We start from the raw sequence: 24,327 nt of genomic DNA, 5'->3' as shown, positions 1-24,327 counted from the left end.
CCGGAGTAGAGTAGCAATACCCAACCAATTGGAGGCGCATTCTCTGAGCACAGTTCCGCCCCCACTGGAGTGGGCAGCAGCGATAACATAGAAGACGGAAAACAGAGCGGCGGGAACAACGGTACGTAGAACTCCGGTGTATACATCCTGGCGCATGTGATGGTAGACCACACTTCGCCGGAATAAACACAGGCCCGGAGACATACCGACAGAAGCTACATAATAAATTTTCTTAGTATTAAGCTCTGAATGTCTCCGCCTACTCCGGAATCCATAATCTCGTTATCACAAAATCTATAACCGGCAGGGCTGGCCTGATACAAGCAGAACAGGGAAAATAGGTAAAACCTAAGCCTGAGTCTGATCACACCGGAGAATAGTAGCAGTTCCAAGTCAATTAGAAACACATCTCTAAGCCTAGTTCTGCACCCACTCGAGTGGGGAAGCCGCGATAACACTAGAGAGGTACGGCAAACAGAGCGGCGGAACAGTGGTACGTAAATTCCGGCGTATAGCCTCCTGGCGGGTGTGATGGTAGACCACACCTCGTCAGAAAAAACACAGGCCCGGAGACATACCAACAGAGATTACATAATCTACTAATCCCCCAATCTCCTCCGACTAATCCCCAAGATCGGGCTATACGCTCTAGCTGCTGTTCATTGGTAGGATTACTTGGGCAGCAAGCTAACAAAGCAGCGCCGGAACAGTCCGGGATGGGGGGGGGGGGGGGGGGGGGGGGGTCTGGAGGAGAGTGGACGAGTCGTGATCGCCTGGCCACAGCAACCGATCAGTGAATACCACTTCTCGAGAAGCCGTTAACTAGCCCACTCCTAAAGGGGGCAGAAAACAGTAGGCCAACTGACACCCTAAAGGGGGCAATGGCCCAGGCTACACTCAACAAAAATCATTCATAAAATAATTGATGAGGAATTATTGGAAGTACTGACAAAAAAAGTGGAGGGAGAGAAAACCACACCCAGCTAAGATCCCTCCGAAATCAGTACAGATCCGGTCAGGTAGGCTAGGATGGTTCCTATAAGGACGTCATGAGGAGGACGCCTAGAACCTAACTCAACCCTCCAAAATCGAATCAACCAATCTGGTCATGTAAGACAGGCCTAGCCCCTACATACGTAACAAAAGGGAAACTCTCTAGTACTGGGCCACCCTCCAAGCATACATATCTGCTTGGTCGGGTTGGCAGTAAAAGGAGCCACTAAGGGTGGTGGGATATACCAGCCCGCTTAGCCTACCCTCCAAAACCTAGCCTAAGTCTGGTTGGATAGGCCAAGGAAGGACATCGTGAAGAACTTCTAACCTCATCAAATAGCAATACAAGACTACATATAATCGAAAACTAAACTAGAATTATACATGCATGAGTACCGCGAATGAATGAGGAATCTCACCTCTAAAAATAAACTGGCGTACCGCTAGGCTAGCCTAGGATGCCAAAACACAATACTCGCGCATAACATTATGAAGTATATCACCGTACGCACGAAAGGGAACCAACGCGCTCCTGAGGGACTGATGATAACGAAAAGGCCCTATAATAGGCTAATAAAGTAAGATCAAACCGTAAAAAACAAAGCCTCAGCATAAGTCAGGAGCGAGATGGGCCCTATAATGGGCTAAAAACGTAAGGATAAAACCGTAAAAACAAGGCTCCAGTATCGTAAGGAGCGAGAATGACGATAAAGAATACAAAAACAGTAGCCTATACAGTGAAGTGCTAAACCGTAGATAAAATACACAGCGAAATAAAAACTGAAATAATCGCTCACGCCACCAACCATGCATCCAAAATGGCGGATCGTAAGAGCGTCATACCAGGCTCCCAACAACAAGAGACTTAAAATAAGGGCCAAAAATGGATGCATCGTTGCCCCAACATGTTCAAAAACGATAAATGGAATACTCAACTTAGATGAAGAAGCTTCTTGATCAAGGGAAGACATGATGCTTCGCAGAAAACACTTCCTGGAGACAGCAAAAACGGCGCGTGCAGACACGAGAGTGCGATTTCAAGAATGAGGGTTTCTGGCAGAGGTAGCATTAGCGAGCGGAAGGTAGACGTTGTAACGGCTCCTCTCTAGAGGGGGATTCTGAGAGAGGAGACTTCTAATTGGCAAAGCATCTGTGGTAGTGGCTTCCACTCGCCCCTGTACTATACCGACACCCTATGAGGGTGAGCGAGCTGGAGGTAGTAACTCCAGCATTCCATATGGCTTTTTTCTCTGGTATATTTAGCATTTATTTATACCTAGCCCAGAAAAACTGGATCGCCGATAGCCAAGTCCGCCGATAACCGGGGACTGCCTGTACAGAGGAAAAGTCAGTAATATGAAGAATATAGAGAAACTTCTATACAAAATAAATGTGGCTGAAATAGCCATTATTTTCAATTAAACCTGTATTAATGATCTTCTTCGAGCAAATAATAATAATAATAAGAATAATATATATGCTGTTAAAAAGAATGGCAGAACTAAGTGAGTTGATTTAATATATAGTGTTTTTTCTATTTTCCTTACAATTCGCTTCTCAGGCTCAGCGATGTTTCTGAGTAACTGGCCAATATTCACGTAGGGAATTTTAAAAAAATTATAAATGCTGGCGGTAATCTTTTATTAGAACAGGATCTCAGGTCCAGGTCAAGCAGGGGTCGTCGTCAGTGCCGGTATTATTCCAGCACTGATGACGACCCCTGCTTGACCTAGACCTGAGATCCTGTTCTAATAAAAGATTACTGCCAGCATTTATAATTTTTTGAAAATTCCCAATATGAATATTGGCCAGTTACTCAGAAACATCGCTGAGCCTGAGAAGCAAATTGTAAGGAAAATAGAAAAAACAAAATATAAAATCAACTTACTTAATTCTGCCATTCTTTTTAACAGCATTTGCCTAAAAGAGGGTCTTCTACCAAAATAATAATGCATATAGTAATAATAATAGTAATCCATAATAATAATAATAATAATATAACTGCAATTACATAATGATACATATAAAAAATTCTATCCCTCATCTTTCTTTTTAACTCCACCAAAAGCTTGGAGTCCAAATCTGTCATATATGTTAAGTAATGTGACAGGAGGAGTGTTGCCAATTAGCCAGTCAATGTTTACATAATTCTCTCTCTCTCTCTCTCTGATTGTCTGTCTCCGTACATATGCAATCTTCACACTTCTATATTTTTACCAAGCATTTACTTCTTTTTTTAAGGGTAATGTATTAAGCTAACTCTTAAAATGAAATTACAGGAACTCTAATTTCATTTACAAGTTAGGTTAATAGTTATACAAAAACAAATCTCTCATTCGTAGTCAGTGGTAGATAAATTTTAATTGATCTATTTTCACCTTTACCCCCTAGAACTGCAAATGTGCTGTTCTAAAGCATAGACACATAACTAAAGAGTTGTATCAGTCCAAATAAAAATCACTTGTTTGTTCATGAAAAGGAATTTCAGAACAAAAGGAGAGAGACAATACAGGCAGCCCCTTGTTACCGTTGGTACCGGTTACTGCCATTTCGGTTTTGCGGCACTTGTTCAATATATTCATAACTGGGTTTTACCCTCTGTGAGTTTATAGCACTATTTTCTGGTTATCAGTGGCTTAGCATAAGTGCAGAGACCGCCTCATAAAATACAAACATAACAAATATGCATCTTTTTCTTGGCTCTTTTAAAGTTATCCTTTACTTCACTGTATCCATTAATACCATATGTAGTCTTATAATACTATCGTATTATAAAATACACACAAACCCATCATGTTTTGGTTTGGAAAATCAGTTGATGGAGGTAAATTTTTTTCACCACATTTAACTAAATTCAGAGCATTTTTCTTGCTTCTATTTAGCCTAAATTAATCTCTAAAAACTATTTATATAGAAAAAAGCTATGTTTCGTTATATGTTATGTTTCGTTATATGAAGTGTTTTAAAATCGAAATATGACTTAAATACATCATCTAGTTAACTAGATTGTTATTTTTTCATTAATAGATGGCACAGTTTCAATCATGTTTTGGTTCAGAAACATCAGCTGACGGAGGTAAGTATATTTCACTGTATTTTACTGAGATAACTTTATTTCGCTGTATTTTACGGAGGTAAGTTTATTTTGCTGTATACATTTTTACTAAATTTAAAGCAATTTTCTTATTTCTATTTAGTGTAAATTAATCTCTAGAAACTATTTATATGGGAAAAGGTTATGTTTTGTTATATGAAGTGTTTTAAAGTTGAAATATGACTTAAATACATCTTCTTGTTAACTAGATTTAATTATTTTTTTGTCAACAGATGGTGCCGGGAATATGTTTTTCACTGAGTTTCAGTTAATGGCGGTTTTCACTTATCGGCAAACTCCTGGGAACGGAACCCCACCCGATAACCAGGGACTGCCTTTACAGTAACTTTAATTTTATTTAAAAGTTAGCTTAATATTTAGGGAGCATGATTAGGATCATATTTAGTGTTCAAACTCTAGAGTAAGCATTCTAGAAGTAAGCATTTATTAGCATTTTTAGAGACCGTGCCAAACTTACATAAAGGTTCTCCTTGCACGAAGGAGTCTGGTACCTAACCTCACATAAATTCAGGGTGTTACTATGATGTGGATATATGTTCCACAGAAAAATCTGCAACTAGGTGAAGCCTTGAATCCACAAAAGTGAATGGGGGGGGGGGGGTCATTTGTACATGCACAACAGCACTGGCCAAGGAAATTTCCAATGAAATAGACAGTAGTTTATACCGTCTGTGATACTTGGTAATCTGCTAAAGTTTTTCAACTAGTGATAAATATGTCAACTTCAGAAAAGTTTAGCAAATATTGAAATAAAAAACTTGGAAAAACAAAAGTATCTTTACAATAAATTAAATGAAAATCAACAATAATCAATACGATGTATCAACCACAGTCATAGCACTTCCACTCACAGAGACAAGAAAATACTCATGGCATGATAGCAAAACCAAAGCCATGGAAATGTCACCAACTCAAATAGACATCCTCCACACAGGGTAATAACTACAGTATGGCTGACCACTGCATTATGGAACCAGAATAAATTTATAAAGACATTAGGAAGAGATGGAGAGAGTATTTTGAACAACTTTTAAATACTGAAAATGAGAAAAAAGAGATGGGGAAAGCACACAAGGTAGAGGGACCAACTATGGAGATACAGGACACAGAAGTGAAGAGAGCATTAAGGAATATGAAGAATGGTAATGCACGAAGTCCATCAGGACACGGCAGTAAGGGTTCATGAGAGGAAGATGGATGGTGGATGTCATCTTCATAGTATGACAGCTTACAGGAAAAGAGGCTAGAGGGAAACCAGGAGCTTAATTGTGCATTTATAGACTTGAAACAAGAATACAATAGAATCCCAAGAGTAGTTATGTTTTGGTGTTTAAGGAAGAAGAAAGTCCCAGAAAAGTTGGTTAGGCTGGTTGAGATGATATATCAAAGAATAAACACAAAAGTAATAACATCAGTTGGAGAAACCGAAAACTGAAGTTAGTGTTGGATTATTCCAGGGGTTAGCATTAAGCCAATTTTTGTTTGTGCTGGTCATGGATGTGTTAAGTGAAGAGATCAGGAATGAAGAGCTGTGGGAGCTGTTGTAAGCTGGTGATGTGGTGATTACTGCTGAAAATGAGGAAGGCCTACAGAGAAGGGTTGGAGAGTGGCAGGGGTCTTTAGAGAGGGGTGGCTTAAAGGTGAATGTGAATAAAACAAGAGGTTTTGGTGAGCAGTAGGGATTAGAGGCAGCATAGTAATGTAAGAAGGAAGAGGCTCGATTTTAAAACAGAGGGTGGATGTGAGGTTGAAGTTGACAGTAGGATAAAAGCTGAATGGGGGAAGTGGAGAGTGGTAGCTGGAATAGTATGTGATAAGAAAATGCCATAGTGGAATGGTATGTGATAAGAAAATGCCAGTCAAGCTAAAAGTGAAGATCTCTAGCACAGTGATAAAACCAGTGTTAATGTATGGATCAGAAACATGGGCTCTACGAAGAAAAGAAGAAGTAAAGCTTAAGAGAACAGAGATGAGAATACTGAGGTGGATTATGGGAATATCACTTCTTGAGAGACTGGAAAAAGACAAAATAAGAAGAGCAGGCTTAGTAAAGATTATTACACAAGTAATAAGTCACGATTGAGGTGGTATGGGTTTGTGTTGATGGTGGATGACAAGGAGATAGTGAAGAGGGCTCGGAAGGAACCTGTTAGAGGAACAAAATTGAGAGGGAGACGGGTGGTGAGATAAAGAGGATATAGAGAGAAGAGGTTTGTTGGAGGATGATGCTTTTGATAGAGGGCAGAGGAGAAGGTGCATCAGGCAACCGAACCCTTAATGTAAGGATAAAGGTGGGAAAGAAGAAGAGTATTTTAGTGTATATATGCAATCATACTGTGGGTACCTAACTGTAGGTTATGCGTAAATTTTGACTGTAACTGACACCATTTATGTATTTACTGTAAAAGAAAGGTCTTGGAAAAGTAGGTGGAAGTTGTGGGAGCTTATTTTTACTTTATATATATTTCCCTAAAATTTTTGCTAGTCAAAAGTAGGGTGCGTCCTTCTAGCCCCCTACAGCTTTGAAGCTGTAAAACACAGTAAATTATGAAATTATATCTTACAATAATTGTAGTATATAGTAAATAAAATACATTGCAATTGTAAATAGTACTCACTTCAAGGCATTATCATTTTCTAGATTAAGCTTCTCAGCATCACGAGCTTTCTGAGCCATCCATCTCTCAATCAAGTCTCTGTTGTCATCCTACAACATGAAAGATCCAATTAATTTCCTTGAAAAATAACTAAAATATCTACATTCTTACATTCACAAAATAAATGTTAAAGTTTTTTTAATACATTCAGATCGCTGCCATTGGATGCTGAATATCTACTCTCATGATAAGGTTACTGATAGCACCGGCAACCGACGACGAGAAGGATGTGTAGCCTCCTCTAACGCGTTTTCTTCACCAAAATTCACAGAAAGGTTAGTAGGCAAACAGTCTGAAATCTCTACTAGCCTACCTGGGCTGGGTCCAAGCGTCAGCCTTCAAGACGGACCCACTGAAACATTAGGCACATCACTTACCTCAATAGGTGACTCCAGACGGCCATGAACAGACACGGACGTGGCGGCCGTATGTACGTGAGATGGGGGGGAACTCAAGCACTCGAGATTGACGGAGAATCCCTTATAGTGGAAGACTTGGAAGCAAGCAAACACTCCGGCTGCACCACCTCCATGCTCACTGCCTTCGACCTCTTGACAGGCGCCTTCAGGTCTTTACGGCGACGAATAGGCCTGGGAGAAGAAGGAGCACTACCATCACGTGCATGGACGGGGGAGGTTGCCACACGCTCGCGATGTGCAAGGACGGGGTGGGGGGGGTGGGGTGGTTGCACGTACGAGGTTCGACGGCGAAGCAACCCCTGCAGAACACACATCACTATCACTGCCCGAAACCACAGCACTCTCGGGAACACGTCCATGCTGTTCCTCCCTCGGCGGTGAAGGAAGGGCAAGGTCCTTAGCCTTCCGATGCCTAACATGCCCATGAGGCATAGAGGGGGATGAGGGAGAGGGAAACAGCACCAGCTTCTTATGCGCACTCTTCTCGGAAGGCGGGGACGAAGCAACGCGTTTCCTATCAGTCCTCCCAACCGATAAGGCAGCCAACTTCACATCTAAAACAGTCTAGCCTCTGAAGCACCGCCTGGCATATGAGCTCGGACTGATGTGCCAGAGAAGGCTCCAAAGACAAGGAAGGGAGATGTTTCGAACTGGGCGGCAGAGATCACGTCACAGCTAAAAGAGGCAGCTCCTCGGAGGCGACTGGAAGATACGTCATCGATGAGAGTGACGTCACAAGCGGTGGTGACATCACGACCTCCCCTCTGAGTGAGGGGGAAAGAGACGCCACTGGCCGAGGAATACACAAGGATGGGCCCCGTGACGACAACAACGGGGCTGACGCCGCAGCATCACTCTGAGACAAGGCAGCGGCAGACACCGGTGGAGCAATACAAGATGGCCGACTGCTCCCTCCCGTGGAGACGAGGCCAATGGAGGAGGGGGGGGGGGGGGGGGGGGGAGGATGGTTAGGATGGACTGGGGGGGGGGAGCCTCCTCAAAATGCACTAGGAAACAAAAGGTCGGGGTACCCCCTAGCCCAAGCGTCTTCCAAATCGTCGCCATTTTGGACGCCTCCGACTCTTGAAGTGAAGAGAATGATGAAAAAACCTCACCCTTCTCGGGAACCGAAAAAACTCCCGAAGAAGAGGGGGCTACATTACAAATAATACCCTGGCGACCTCCCGATACTTCCATCGACGAATCAATGGAAGAAAAGGAAGGAGAAGCAGGGACAACGCTACTATGGGGGTTGACTACTGCGGAAGGCGAAACATAGGGAATAGGAGTAAAGCCCTCCCAAGAAGGAAGAGTGGAGACTCTCCGACGTTCCCTCTTACCATATAACTTCCTCCACTGCTCCAAAGGCCATGCCGGGCATTCTGTACAAGGATTCGTAATCGTACAAAAATTGGAACAACACCTACTGCAAGTGATGTGAGGGTCCGTCGCTGACGAAGCCAAGAAACGAGAACACGGAAATCCAGGAATTCTGGGGCACCAACGCTGATGTCGAGAAGGAGCAGAAGCAGCCATAATATAGGTAAAAACAAACACAAACACACTAAAGGAACGAAACGGGCAAAAACCGGGAAAAAGGCCAAGAGAGGAAAGAACCCAACTCTCGTCCCAAGGCGGTAAGGAAAGACTGGCGTAGATGTTCGGCGTTTGACCACTCTTCACTCGACCTATGCATGTGCTGCCAGATACCACAAGATTTCTTGCTTTCATCTATGTTTTTACTGGATCCAGCTAAGCGCTAGAAATTATCCTATTGTTAAGACCGAGGGTTTGTTCGCGTATGAACAATTATAAATTATATATGAAAAAAATATAAAAGTACTATGTTGAACTTCTTAAATGTGAGGTCTGATACACGATGAAATATATTACATATTATAAAGGTCTAGAGTATTGAAAATGATATTGTTATGATACAATAAAGTTTTATACATACTTACCTGGCAGATATATACATAGCTATTACTCCGTCGTCCGACAGAAATTCGAATTTCGCGGCACACGCGGCAGGTAGGTCAGGTGATCTACCCCCCCGCCGCTGGGTGGCGGGAATAGGAACCATACCCGTTTTCTAATTCATATTGTTTCTTCCAGCTGTCTCCTGAGGGGAGGCTGGGTGGGCCATTTAATTGTATATATCTGCCAAGTAAGTATGTATAAAACTTTATTGTATCATAACAATATCATTTTTATACATTCAACTTACCTGTCAGATATATACATAGCTGATTCACACCATTGGTGGAGGGTAAAAGACAGCTATTACTGAATAGACAGGTAAACAACATACGTTGTAGGTAATAAATAAATAAAACCTTGGTTCCTATGTGTTTAGACGAAGGGTCGACTTCCTAGCTATTGCTAGTAGTCTGCTTCGTCTCAAGAGCCTCAGCGAGGATGTGACCTATGGCAAGAGTTCTTGTAGATCTGTCCAATGGGGTCTTATGCCACTTACTTTGACAGAATCTAGTGGTCATTTGTCAATGGGGTCTTATCCACTTACATGACAATACACCAATGCCTATTGGCATAATTTAAGGAGCACAACACCGATCCCGATCACCTGATCCTAACACGAGGGTTTGTGCTTCATTTGAAAAGAGCTATCCCCAAACTCATTTCAAATAACCCCAGAAAATAATACACTTATGTTAAAATTAAAAAAAAAAAAAAAAAAAAAATTTAATTCACTAGTTAAGGATCAGTGTAGGCTCCCTATCCCAGCAACGCATCCGTGGACACGTATAACAAAGAGAGAAGGATCTCTCATAGGCCCACTTGATCTCCTTCGTGCAAAGAGAAGTCAACACAGAGTTGCATTTCCCGTTATTACAGCTAATATGACTCTCACGAAATATTGTTATGGAAAGAACAAGAATTGTTAAAAGCTCGCACTTCAAGCGCTTTTAATTCTTAGCTGTTTGAAGGAAACATCAATTTACTCAAGAAGTGCTTTAGCGATTCCACTCTTCCAAAGAAGACCAGGGCTTTCTTTGCAACAGATCTCTTCTGGATGAAGCCCAGAGCCTGGCTTGCGCCTGGCTGGCGCCTCGCGCCTGCCTGGCGCCTCGCGCCTGGCTAGAGCCTGGCGCCTCGCCCCTGACTGGCGCCTCGCCCTGGCTGGAGCCTCGCACCTGCCTGCGTCTCGCGCCTGGCTGGCGCCTCGCGCCATGCCTGGCGCCTCGCGCCTGCCTGGCGCCTCGCGCCTGCCTGGGCGCCTCCGCGCCTGCCTGGCGTCTCGCGCCTGCCTGGCGTCTCGCGTCTGGCTGGTGCTTCACTTGCCTGGCGCCTCGCGCCTGGCTGGCTCCTCGCACCTGGCTGACTTCTCCCCACTTGCTGGAGATTCGAGCTTGTTAAGAGTCTCGATGAAAACTGGCGATGTGCCACCTCAGACACTTTATTTGCCTGATTTATTCGCCTCCAGCGCATCTGCGCCAGATTGAGGCCTACCTCCTTCTTCCTCATCAGACAATGACAGTGTTTATTTGGACTGTCTTGCTCTGGCGTCTTTACGCCTGTTTGGCATTGGGCGCCTGATTGGCGCTACATTGTCCAAAAGTCTGAACATCCACAATCGTTTATCAGGAGAAAGGAAAAGGGTGGAAGAAATTCTTTCACTTTGAGCTTATGGCCTCTGCAACAAGGGGAGGTAATTTTAGTCGGCTACATCCAGTAGACGATAGGAAATCTAATAGTCCGAGAGACCAGTCTTCCTCCGAGGAGGATCATACTTGATACTTCAGTTGCTAACGAGCACTCTTCCTACATGTTGACGAGTTCTCTCGTTGCAAAATCTTCCCTATCCTTGCACGAAGGCAGGGAAAGAGCCTGGAAGTTAAGGAGACTCTGAGCTGAAATTGGGAGGATTCCCGATTTCTAGCTCTTTAAATATATCTCTTCGAACCTTCTGGGAAGTAGTTTAAGCCCTCATCGTATTCCAAAGACTCTCTGTCAGCAAACGTTTAAACCTTATCTTCTTTTGTAGATAACAACGAAAATACATTGCCTGGACAACGAATCCTTTATCTGAAAGCGTTGATCCAGGAATAAAAGGTTATAGTTCTTTTGCCAAACATACCATGCTGGCAGGAACCCATTGCCGAGTCTTTCTAGAATTTGATTCCAGATTCCAAGCCCAAAATCTCACTCGTCCTTTTGGTCGATTAGTACCAAGAGAAACATTGATGAGGAGCAGTTCCATCTTGTCAGAACACGGAATCTGAGGCCCAAATAGGATCCCATTGTAACTATAAGATCTCCAAGTCTTGTCGTATAGAGGTATTGTGTAAGATCCCGAAGATCTTAATGCTCTGCTATCTCCAATTCCCTTTATAGAGACAGAGTATAGCCTTTTACTGCGTTCTTTGATAGCAGATATATACAAAGGTAATTCTTCCCTCTGAAAGGGAAGAAAAAACCGCTATGTGGTTCACAGAGGTATCGGAAGAGGACAGTTTCCTCATTCCCTCAAGCACGATCTGCAGTAATTATATATCTTATCCATGACTACTGTCATTTACCTTGAAACATCCTCTCATTCATGTCCACTTTCTGGTCAGTCTGCACGCAGACAGACTCAGAGTGGAGAGGTTGTTAAGGTCCATTTAAAATAGATGCTGAAAGAATATTCAGACTGTCTTGGAAAAGACTTCCAAAACCTGCTGTGAGAAGAACGTGACCTCTGAGAATCCAACCTCTCTAAGTCTAGAATGAGGCATAACATATATCCTCTCTTTTCTTTGACGCCCTTTGTCTTACATTCTGTTAAAGAGTTTATACTTTTAGGGGAAAAAAGACTAAATTTTATTCCCCTTTCTATAACATAAAGATGGCGTATATTGCTATCTCTCTCTTTTATTCTTTCTTCCTGTCCTCGTGCCTGGGCAACGAGAGAATGGAAAAATTCTATCATCGTTATTATGCAAAACAAATTATTATTATCCTATTCTCCTACTAACTGATCCAGGATCGAGGAGAATCATTCAAGATTCCTATCCTAGGACATCAGGCCGTAATGTACGGTTCAGATACTTGATAGAGCCTCTCACCCAATACTGAGAGCTCCTACGAGTCTTTTCCAGTACCAAAACATTACAAGGTCTCCCTTGTTATATGTTTACATAGGAGTAGGATAATATACCATCCTGTTAATAACAATGAAAGAGGAGAAAGAGGAGCTGCATGGTTCAAGGGACTAGCCGAAAAGTGCAATAAAAAAGGGGGTTGCCAAGGTCTTTCTAAAACCTGCACCCAGATTAACTATGAGTCCGATATATTTTCTATCACTTGTCTCATAAGGTTGAGGAAGCGAGAGACTCTAAAGATATCAGTTCTCTTCACCATGTAAAGGTCTATAAAGCAGAAGAACCCACTTATCCTGACACGTACTACGTTCGCCTGTGCGATATCTAGAATAATTGTCAGTAGAGGGTTGATCTGGCAAAAAGAGTTTCTCCAAAAACAACTCCTCTTGCCAGGAAAGAAGTCGCTCACGCGACCACTATATTACCTGACATGAGAAGTCTGTTCTTGTTAGAGACTTCCGCAATTTCAGTTAATCCAGACAAGGGCCACGGCCGCCTGTGCGACAACTTGTGTCCCTGTCAGGAAAAAACTGATCTTGTGTCAGTTCTCAAAGAGGAAACTCTTGGAAAGTCTATCTCCAAATACTGAGAAATTGGAGATCCTGATGTCTTGCTCCTGGCTGGCGCTTCGCGCCTGGCTGGCGCTCGCACCTGGCTGACGCCTCGCACCTGGCTGACGCCTCGCGCCTGGCTGGCGCCTCGTGCCTAGCTGGCGCTCGCACCTGATTGGCGCCTATCGCCTGGTTAAAGCCTGGCTGGAGCCTTTATGGCCTATTACTTGCAACCTTGGTCAGGAAATCTCGATATCAAAATAAGAAGAGGTGCTGTAAGAATCCTATAATTCTACAGTACTTCCATAGTTGGATGTTTCTTCTCAATTTTCCTCTAATACGAGTATATCGGAAGGGGAATTATTCTTTCCTCGGTTAATTCTTCCGTATCCCCCCCCCTTTTTTCCTGAACGAGAAGGACCACTCCAGTGCGAGGGACTGAGTAACTTCCCAGCTCTATGTAGGAAAGCATAATTTGCTCTAAGGTATATCTATTAACTAATTATTTTCTAGTTAGAGCCAGGCGTCTGGCTGGCGCTTATGATTCCTTATGGCATGGTTTGAGGAAAAGGAAGCAGTCTACAGGAAGACTGTTCGTCTTCTTCTTGCTAAGAGATCTATGAAGAAGACTTCTCGCAGGTTCTCACAACTCTTGCAATAAATGTTAGACATACTTTAACAGTTATTATCGTCGATCGAGGTTCTCACGGACTCACAAATTCTTGCATTGCTTTTATTTAATAACTTGCTCAAACGAGAAATATTTTGGATGGTGCTCTAGGTTTATTGCACCAAGCTGGCGCAACCTGCGCCAGGGTGGCGCATCTGCGCCAGGCTGGCGCCTCCTACTAATTATCTTTATGTTATGTGCCAGAACATCTGTGTCTTTATGGTACCCGACATCCTTTCATATGTTAAATCCGTTCTTATTATGAAAAACGTTTATATACGTAGTATAATCCATTCAGGGAAACCATTTCCCACTAAAAGAATGTTTCCCATCCGACTCATACAACTTCTGCGCAATATCCGATTCTAAATACGGTTGTGTCCTTTCTCAAAAGACTTAACCATACCGTAGTCTTGAAGTGAATCTCTATTACATCTCTCTTCTCACTAAGTATGTATTCTAATAAGCCATGCTTTCGTAAGTATGAGTGCATTAAATAATATCATGTTCTGCTGCATTAGAATCCTTTAATCATGTTACCTACGGTAAACAGCATTGAAAGGTTGTAATATCCTTCTTATTGAAAGATTCCTAACAAAAGGCAGACAATATTTTATTTATGATAGCTTCAGTATTCCCTCAATCCGAGGCTAAGACCACGATTGTAGGGAAGAGATACGGTTAGTTATCCCATTCCGCAGGAGAGAGAGCTGTAAACGACTGAGAACAAGATGGTACTGCGACTGCGTTGGTCAGTGGTCTTCAAAGCGAAAGCAGTCTGGCCTTCCCTTTCCAGAGTTGCCAGTTACTCCATTAAATAAAGGAATCTTATAAATTATTATCGAACTTCATGAAGTTTTTATATAAGCATAATTAAGCTAACGAGACTTCGACAAGTCTAGAAACTAAATAGGTGTCGTCTAAACAATTCTTTTAAACCTATTCCTTCCTAGGAAAGTCCTAGAAGGGTACTGGTAATTCATGGAAACCTCTTCTAACACGAAGAAAAATGTTCTATCCTACTCTCAATCCACCAATAAAGATATGCTTCTCCGATCACTTCTCGAAGACACGATAGCATCATATAACTCATACTCTAGCATAATAGAATCCTCTATAATACTGTTACATTAAGGTAAACCGTATTAATTTAGGAAATTTTGTAAGGATTTCACTTGACCATTATAGCATAAATTTCGGTATGTGTCTATGCCTTGCCATACTGTAGTCCTAAGGCGATTTGTCCTGAAGCATGGTAGGAGGCTAGGAAGCTTAAAAAGTCATACATATATGCTTTATCACTCAACGAGATCCATATAATTCATTCGATTGACAAACAATCTAAATCGTTCTCATCATAATAGATTTATATCTAAAAATGCACCGATGGGGAATTTTATGTTGAAATAACAATTTCATACCCCCATGGAATAGCGCTCTCGTCTAGTTGCGAAAAAAAATGTTCGAACAATGACTTTATCACAGATGTTATCGAATGATCTCTAATATTAGAAGGCGCTAAATCGTCGCCTGATTCCGAAAGGTGGATCGATTAATGTCATTCTCATTTTGAATAATTCTACCAGAAGGCATTATACGAGGATCTTCGCCAATTTTATTCATTTGAAGTTCTTCTATCCATCGAGGAACCGTAGGCATAAAAAGGGAGAAACACTGTTTTAGGATGCCTTTCCAATGGCTATCCCTGGCAGTCTGGGACGCTCTACAGAACCTGCCGAGGGACGCCTGACTGGTGGGGATTCTCTGAAACCTCCTTACGGTTTTCGACATTCCTTCTCCTCTGGGCTTGTGAGCTTGGAAGAGGTCTAGACCTGAGAGCGAGACAGAGCCGATCAGACGCACCCTCCATTGTAATGGGGGAACACTATATTCACTTCTTACGTTCTAAGAGTTCGCATTTGAACTATGTCCAAAGTCTACAATTTGCAAATATGATATTGTAGATTCTGCGGAGTAAGAAGGTGATGAGGATGCAACAACTACTAGTACTGTTACTACTATAATTGCTCGTTAACACAAGAGCTAATAAAGCTTCTAAAGGATAGTTACTTTTCTGACTTCCCCAACTAGGAAGAAAGATATACATTTCCTCAATCAAACTCTAACACTTATTTGTATTAATGAATAAATATAAGTAATTCCCTTTCATGAAAGTATAAGTAATTCACTTTCGTGAAAGTGGATGAGTGTCTAACGAAAACTTCGGTAGTTACACGTCACTAATCTTAAATAAATTTTCGAAGTTAATTTTATCAAAAAATTCTAAAAGTTAACAAAAGCGTATGCCGAACCAAAGATCCATTACTTTCCTGTAAAAGTTAGCCCAGACGATCGATGGCGATGAAACACGAAAATCCATCAGGAGGAACTGCAAACGTTGTTTACATTCCAAGCGACAGAAAAAATATGAATTAGAAAACGGGTATGGTTCCTATTCCCGCCACGGGGGGGGTAGATCACCTGACCTACCTGCCGCGTGTGCCGCGAAATTCGAATTTCTGTCGGACAACGGAGTAATAGCTATGTATATATCTGACAGGTAAGTTGAATGTATAAAAATATATATGTACATAAAAAATCAGAGCTTTTGTCCAACTACTGTGGTCTCTAAATTAAGTGTGAAATTCCTACCATTGGCACAATTCTGACAGCAGAGCCTTCCACAAAAATGAAACTCACTCAAGCTATGTAAAAGTTAGTGGGTAGAAAACAGGCAGCTTTCCAACTCAAACAGGCATATCTATAAAATTCTCACTTTGCTGCTACATTTTGGTTAGTTTTACTGAAAAAATATTTTCTTACCTGAGCTTTTCTATATTTATCTTCTAAGGCAGTGAAAGCTAAATTCAGCGTTTGGTATTCATCACGTAAAACTTGGTTGACAGCCTGAACATCATTGAGAGTAGCTTCTTTGGCAGCCAGTTCTTCTCGCAATAACAACAGTTCTGACTCATACTCAGCTAGTCTGAAATGGTCAATTTCAAATAACACTGGATATTAGAGTAAAAAGTTTCTGTCAGACACAAAAACTATAGCTTCACAATAAGCTATTTTATGACTAATGGTATTTGTATTCCAATGCAGGCAGAGCAAGTAAGTTGACTAACCCATTTATACTATGACTTGAAAATCCCAAAATAAGTCAGCGCAAAAATATTTTGGGCACTAAGATTGATATATAAGAAGTAAAAATTTACCATTTCATAAATTTTTTTGCAAAACTACATAAAAACAATTGACAGAAACATAAAGAGCCAATAAATGGCCAAATGTTAAACCTTTTACATATTAAACTATGAAAATTACTGATACAAATGAAAATTATTAGCTATTTCACAATAAATGAAAACAATATCTCTTTAACATTGAATAAAAACAATGGTTATTTCACAAAGAATAAAAACAAAACGTACTACAAACAGTGACAACTTATGACAATTCTCTCTCTCTCTCTCTCTCTCTCTCTCTCTCTCTCTCTCTCTCTCTCTCTCTCTCTCTCTCTCATTCGGTGAAAGATGTTACCACAAACTTCCCAAGATATGTCACAATTATGAGATTTATGGCAAATGTGCATACCTAGAAGGCTATTAGGTTGAATGCACAGATCTACATCCAAAAATATGCAAAAGCATAAAACAAGGAAAAGGATGTAAGTTCAACAACAAATGTAAATATGCACCCTGTAGCCATGAATCAAAATCAATTAAATAATAAAATCTAAAATAAAAAAGAAACAAATAAAGAATGGAACAAAGAACAAGAGGTGAAGGAAAAAAACAAGACATCACAGCGTTATGGAATGTCAGCATCAAGAATGCAAGCATCAGCTCCAAGATACAGTGCAATGAACAAGCACTGTATATATGATGCCAGGGGATGGTGCAGATACAGAAAAAATTGCATTCATACACAAAATGAATAATTATGAAGAAGGAGGATCAAATATATTGGAAAAGTTGTATTTTTTAATGTCAGAATTTCTGGAAATGAAAAAAAGAACATACCAGAACAGGAAAGAGACATGGGAAAATCCTTATTACTATTACCCATATTAAATGAAGGGGATAACATGCAAACCATCATAATGATGAATGCGCAGGGTTTAGTTACGAGTAACTCAAAAAGAAAAATAGAGTACTTAGAAGAACTAACCCAAACTGAAAAAAAATAGATATAATGCATATACATAAGTGAAACCTAGTATTCCCAAGAGACTGGTAATGATGATCAGATAAAGGGGTTCCAAACTTATAGATCGGCTAGAAAAAATAGGAATCAAGGGGAAATCACAATAAATGGGAGAGACATAAAACAAGTAAAAATATATGAAAAATATAGTAACTCAGAATGTGAATTAATAGCGGCAGAATTTGAATCTGAAAAATGAATAAACAGTAATATACAGACCTCCTAATATTAGAGTTTGACACAATAATAGAAAAATTGAATGATATATGGAGAAATCACAAATACTGGAATATTCTCCTATCCGGAGACTTTAACTTTCCTTTTGCAGATTGGAAAGAATGAATAGGAGATTGTGGTTGTATTTATACAAATGAAAAAGAGAGTAATAGTAGTGCAGAAGATAAGAAGCAATTCGAAAAGCTATTAGATATCTGGAATACAACATTCAACAAATAAATCACCTGCCAACAAGAAAGGAAAATAATTTAGAACTAGTATTTGTGAACGAGGTGAATTATGTTAAAGAAATAATAGTTTATAATGCGAGTATTTCAGACCATAATGTCGTAGAATTAACAGTCCATTCCAAAGCAAGTGAAAACAGAGATAAGCAAGAAATGAAAAAGTGGGAAGGATATGGAAAATACAATTTCTACGGTACGAATATAAAATGGTCAGAAATAGATGAAGAATTAAACAAAGATTGTGATAACATATTCGAAAGTGATGATATACAGGTAAGTATGATACATTATGTAAAATATCAGAGAAAATAGTGGATAAATATATACCAAAGAAGAAAAGTAAACATCAGTCATACATACCAAGAGACAGAAGGATCTTGTTCCAGAAAATTAGAAAGTGGAAAAAAGGTCTTGCAAAAAAGTAGTAGGATAAAAAATGCAGAACAAAAGATTATACAATCAAAAGAAAATGAAAAATGGGACTTGGAAGAAAAAACCTTAGTAAATGTCAAGCAAAGCCCCAAACTATTGTACTCATATGCGAAAAAGATGAATAAAAGAAGAATATAAATAGGCCCTCTAAGAAATGAAGGGAGATTAACGAATGAAAAAAATTAAATATGCAATATATTAGCAGAAAGATATGAGAGAATTTACCCCTAGAATTGATAATGAAGATAATGATACAGAAATAAGGGATGAAAATAGTGAATATTTATCAGACACAGATATTAAATGAAGCCAATATTGTACAGGCTATTAATGAAATTAAAAATGGATCAGCAGCTGGGCCTGATGGTGTCCATGCCATTTTGTTAAAGAAAGTAGTTCATTCTATCGCAAAGCTGCTTGCAATATTATTAACCCTTTAACGCCAATTGGACATATTCAACATCAACGAAAACTGTCCGTCGGGTGCCGAACCGATGCATGGTATGTCAAAGAAAAATTTTTTTTTTAAATTCGCGGAAAAATAGTTATAGGCCTACTAGGTGAAAACTTTTGAATCACGCACCTTGGGGGATGCTGGGAGCTCACGGATCAAGCTGTTGTTTTGTTTAAAATCGTTACCCAGGCGTGCAAGCGCGAATTTCTTTCTTTTCGCACTAAAAAGCATGAGCGACACATCTCAGATATTATTTCGTCACTTTGACATAATTTTTGTACCATTTTATATAAGCGGTTGCATAGAGTTTTATATATGAAAATGTGCACAATTTCATGTAGAATGCAACAAAAAACAACCCATGGTTGTAGCTTTTATCAGTTTTGAAATATTTTCATACAAATAACAATAAGTCCAAAAATTTCAACCTTTGGTCAACTTTGACTCTACCAAAATGGTCAAAAAACGCAATTGTAAGCTAAAACTCTTATATTCTAGCAATACTCAATCACTTCCCTTCATTTTACAACAAATTGGAAGTCTCTAGCACAATATTTCGATTTATGGTGAATTTATAGAAAAAACTTTCCTTACATCCGCGCAGTACCTCTTCCGAAAAAATCAGAAATTTTTTCGTCCAATTCTCATAATGTTTGCACAGTTTTATATGACCGTTACATAAAGTTTTAAATATGGAAACGTGTGCAATTTCATGTAGAATACAACTAAAAATAACCCATGGTTGTAGCTTTTATCAGTTTTGAAATATTTTCATATAAATAACGATACGTGCCAAATTTCAACCTTCGGTCAAATTTGACTCGACCGAAAAGGTTGAAAACCACAATTGTACACTAAAACTCTTACATTCTAGTAATACTCAATCATTTAAATTCCTTTTGTAACAAATTGGAAGTCTTAAGCACAATATTTTGATTTATGGTGAATTTTAGAAAAAAAAAACTTTTTCCTACGTCCGTGCAGTAACTGCCGAAAAAATCAGAAATTTTTTCGTCCGATTGTTGTAATGTTTGCAGAGTTTTATATAGCCGTTACATAAAGTTTTATATATGAAAATGTGCACAATTTCATGTAGAATACAACAAAAAATAACCCATGGTTGTAGCTTTTATCAGTTTTGAAATATTTTCATATAAATAACGATGTGCCAAAATATCAACCTTCGGTCAAATTTGACTTGGCCGAAATGCTCAAAAAACGCAATTGTAAGCTAAAACTCTTACATTTTGGTAATATTCAATCATTTACCTTTATTTTGCAATAAATTGGAAGTCTCTAGCACAATATTTCGATTTATGGTGAATTTATGAAAACAACTTTTTCCTCATGTCCACGCAGTAACTCTTCCAAAAAAAAATCAGAATTTTTTTCGTCCAATTGTGTCGTAATATTTGCACCATTTTAAATTAGCCGTTACATAAAGTTTTATATATGAAAATGTGCGCAATTTCATGTAGAATACAACAAAAACAACCCATGGTTGTAGCTTTTATCAGTTTTGAAATATTTTCATATAAATAACGATAAGTGCTAAAATTTAAACCTTTGGTCAACTTTGACTCAACCGAAATGGTCAAAAAACGCAATTGTAAGCTAAAACTATTACATTCTATGAATTTATGAAAAAAACTTTTTCCTTACGTCCGCGCAGTAACTCTTCTGAAAAAATCTGAAATTTTTTCGTCCGATTGTCGTAATGTTTGCACCATTTTAAATTAGCCGTTACATAAAGTTTTATGTATGAAAATGTGTGAGATTTAATGTAGAATACAACAAAAAACAACCCATGGTTGTAGCTTTTATTAGTTTTGAAATATTTTCATATAAATAACGATAAATAGAAAAAATTCGACCTTCGGATAACTCAAACGACATGGTCGAAAACTGCAATTGTAAGCTACAACACTTACAGTCTAGTAATATTCAATCAATTACCTTCATTTTGCAACAAACAGGAAGTCTCTAGCACAATATTTTGATTTATGGTGAATTTTTGAAAAAAGTTTTTTTCTGAGTGAAGACCTGTGTCGCACAGTGAAATGTACCTATAGCACTCATTTCTAGGTATAAATAATTGCTAAATATACCAGAGAAAAAAGCCATATGGAATGCCAGAGTTATTACCTCTGGATCGATCACCCTCGTTGGGTGTCGTTATAGCAACAGGGGCGAGTGGAAGCCACTTATCACAGATACTTTACCCAATATCTTTCTCCTCTCTCAAAAACCCCCACCAGATAGGTGCCGTTACAACGACCACCTTCCGCTCGTCACCTCTACCTCTGCCAAGAAACGTCATTCCTGAATATGCACCCAAGCTTGAGCCAGCTAATGGGTGGGGAAAGGAAAAAAAGAGGGATGGGTTCACTGGGAACACAGGTCTTCACCCAGAAATAGATTTTTCCTTTGTCAAAATCCCTTTTCTGGGATTGACCTGTGTCGCCCAGTGAAATAGTAACAGAGAATTGGCAATACAAGCTTGGAAATTTGAGAGCAAAACAAAAAATTTTATAAAAGGAGAAAATAAACTTTTCTTAACCAAGTTAGGGGAAACAAAATATGAGAATTTAACATATAACCAAATATGACCAGTTCATACCATCACCAGGAAAAATAAGAACAGGTAATGAATATAAAAATACATGAATTAATGAATTGTGTACAAACACAGGAGTGGGTTCATAAGCAATCCAATCCGTGACAAAAAAGCAAAAAGGAAGGGAATACAAGAGAGGTAGGTAGGTAAGAGGGAGTACCAAAAGGTAATTAAAGGCAAAATCAATGATAATTAACAATATAGAACATTACAAAATACATCTTTAGCCTGTATCAGGGGAGACAATGTTCCCAGCAGCCACTGCAGAATGTTCAAGGGCCTCTAGCGACTTTAGATAGTGGCGTTTAAATACTGTCGGAGACTTCCATCCCGTATACTTTCTGAGATCATCAAAGTTCATATGATGAAAATAATTAACTGAGGCAGCCACTGCTCGGATATCATGGACCTGAGGAACTCAATCCGGATTAGCTTGTTTAATAAAATAAAGAATTTGCTGCCTGATGGCCTTCAAGGAAATGGTTCCACCATTCTCTCTAATAAAAGAGGACCTGAAGACTTGTTAGAAGTTCTGTCAAGGTAAGATTCCAATGTAATAACTGGACATAATGATGGGTCCTGTGGAAGAGGGACAATCTTCCACGGAGACCACCTGTTCTGAGGGTCTTCATTCTTTGCTAAGAATTTCAGATCTGGAGAAAACAGAACTTCTCCTGACGGGAGGAAATCAATATGATTAGGTTCTCTAGAGAGAGACGACAGTTCAGATATTCTGGCACCTGAGGCCAGGCTCAGTAAAAATAATGTTTTCCTGAGCATGATTCATTGTCAGTATCTGAAGCTAACTTGAGTACGTCATTTAAAAACCAGGAGACCGTATGAGGCCAGTTTACTGGTCTCAGACGAGCACATGCTCTAGGGATAGATGAAAAGTACGAATCTGTTAAGTCAATATTAAAGCCATACTGAAATATTTTCCTTAAGGCAGATTTAGTCGTAGCAATGGTACTAGCAGCTAAGCCTTTTTCGAACAGAGTTCTAAAAAATGAAACTGACAGATTCGTGGTCACTGCCTGAACATCTGATTCTTTTAGAAGGATGGCTAACTTCCTCACTGCCGAATCATACTGCCGGAGTGTCGATTCTCTTTTGTCTGATTCCACAAATAATGTGTTTAGTGGATCAATATTAGCACCTTTCTGTGCCGCAAACTTCATGAAGTCCATAAAGTTAGGGCATTCAGAATTCTTGAGGAAGCTGACACAGTCCGAGTTTGTACTATTTGAGTCAGTTTTGGGTTGGGGATCCGTTTGGGACGGAGTTTCAACTCTAGTAAAAGAGGAAACCAATTGCTCTTTGGCCAGTTGGGTGCTACCAGAGCTATCCTCCCTTTGAAAGATCTGAGTTTGTGTAGAACTTTCATCAAAAGGTTTATTGGCGGAAATAGGTAAATCTTCTGCCAATTGTTCCAGTCTATGGACATCGCATCTGCAGCGTGAGCTAGAGGATCCAAATTGGGAGCCACATTACATGGTAGTTTGTGGTTGGACTCTGTGGCGAACAAGTCTACCTGAAGGGCGGTATTTGTAGGCAAACCCAAGTGAATGACTTTGTGTCTAAGGACCACTCTGATTTCAGCGGAGTTGTCCTGGACAGTGAATCTGCAATGACATTCCTTACTCCTGCCAGGTGAGTAGCTGACAGGTGCCAATGATGTCTCATTGCTATCGAGAAGATTGCTATCATCACATGATTTATGTGACTCGACTTAGAACCTTCTCTGTTTAGGCAGTGAACTATCACTGCACTGTCCAGGACTAGTCCGATATGAATATTCCTGGCCGGAGCTAGTCGTTTCAGGGTCAGGAAAATGGCCATTGCTTCTAAGATGTTGATATGGAACTGGCGGAATACTGCCGACCATGTTCCTTGAACCTTCTTGTACTGAGAATAGCACCCCCCATCTGCTCAGATAGGCGTCCGTGTGGACTACTAGAGACAGCGGGGGAAATTGGAACAGTACTGATTTGGAAAGGCTCTTGACTGTCGTCCATGGACGAAGTCTTTTCCTTAGTATGAGCGGAATCAAAGAGATTTTGTCCCCGAGTCTGCAGTTGGCTCTTCTCCGCCATACCCGATTGATGTCCTTCAGTCTGGCTTTCAATAAAAGGTTTGTTATTGAAGCAAACTGAAGAGAACCTAGTACTCTTTCTTGGGTACGATGAGACGCCCGTCTGTTCTTGAGAAACTGTCTCGTAGCTTTCACTATCTCTTTGCACTTGGTTGGTGGAAGAGATAGTTTGTGTGCTGTTAGATCCCACTGAATTCCTAACCATTGAAAGCGAGACGCCGGAATGAGACGGGACTTTTCCTTGTTTATCTGGAATCCCAGATACTCCAGAAATTTTATTACTTTGGCTGTTGCCCTGCGACATTCTTTGTTGTTGGGTGCCCAAATGAGCCAGTCGTCTAGGTACGCTACTAGTGTAACGTCACGAAAGCAGCCGAACTCGAGGACTGTTGCGTTGGTTGACTCTGCAGCAACACCAATTGTTGCTGTGGTAGTGCCTTAGAGGTCGAAGGTTGACCAATTTGGGAGACGGGGACTGCCTGAATCACCGTCTGTGTCTGAGGAGCCTGGAAAGACTGATACTTCCTGACCCTCTTCCTACCTTTTGGC

At 40.2% G+C, this 24,327-nt stretch overlaps 1 protein-coding gene across 1 annotated transcript in view; it reads right to left on the bottom strand.

The window, feature by feature from the left end:
- The window catches only part of LOC135222596 (autophagy-related protein 16-like), a gene marked incomplete in the record, with an annotated part of 256,503 nt that overhangs the window by 118,280 nt on the left and 113,896 nt on the right, over positions 1 to 24,327 (bottom strand). The window contains 2 exon segments of the mRNA XM_064260686.1: positions 6,727 to 6,815; positions 16,334 to 16,496. Coding sequence (XP_064116756.1) covers positions 6,727 to 6,815; positions 16,334 to 16,496 — 252 coding nt within the window.

Source organism: Macrobrachium nipponense, chromosome 8 (assembly GCF_015104395.2).
Source record: "Macrobrachium nipponense isolate FS-2020 chromosome 8, ASM1510439v2, whole genome shotgun sequence".
NCBI lineage: Eukaryota > Metazoa > Arthropoda > Malacostraca > Decapoda > Palaemonidae > Macrobrachium > Macrobrachium nipponense.
The sequence above is the reverse complement of the archived record's forward strand: the minus strand, read 5'-3'. Positions and strand labels throughout refer to the sequence as shown.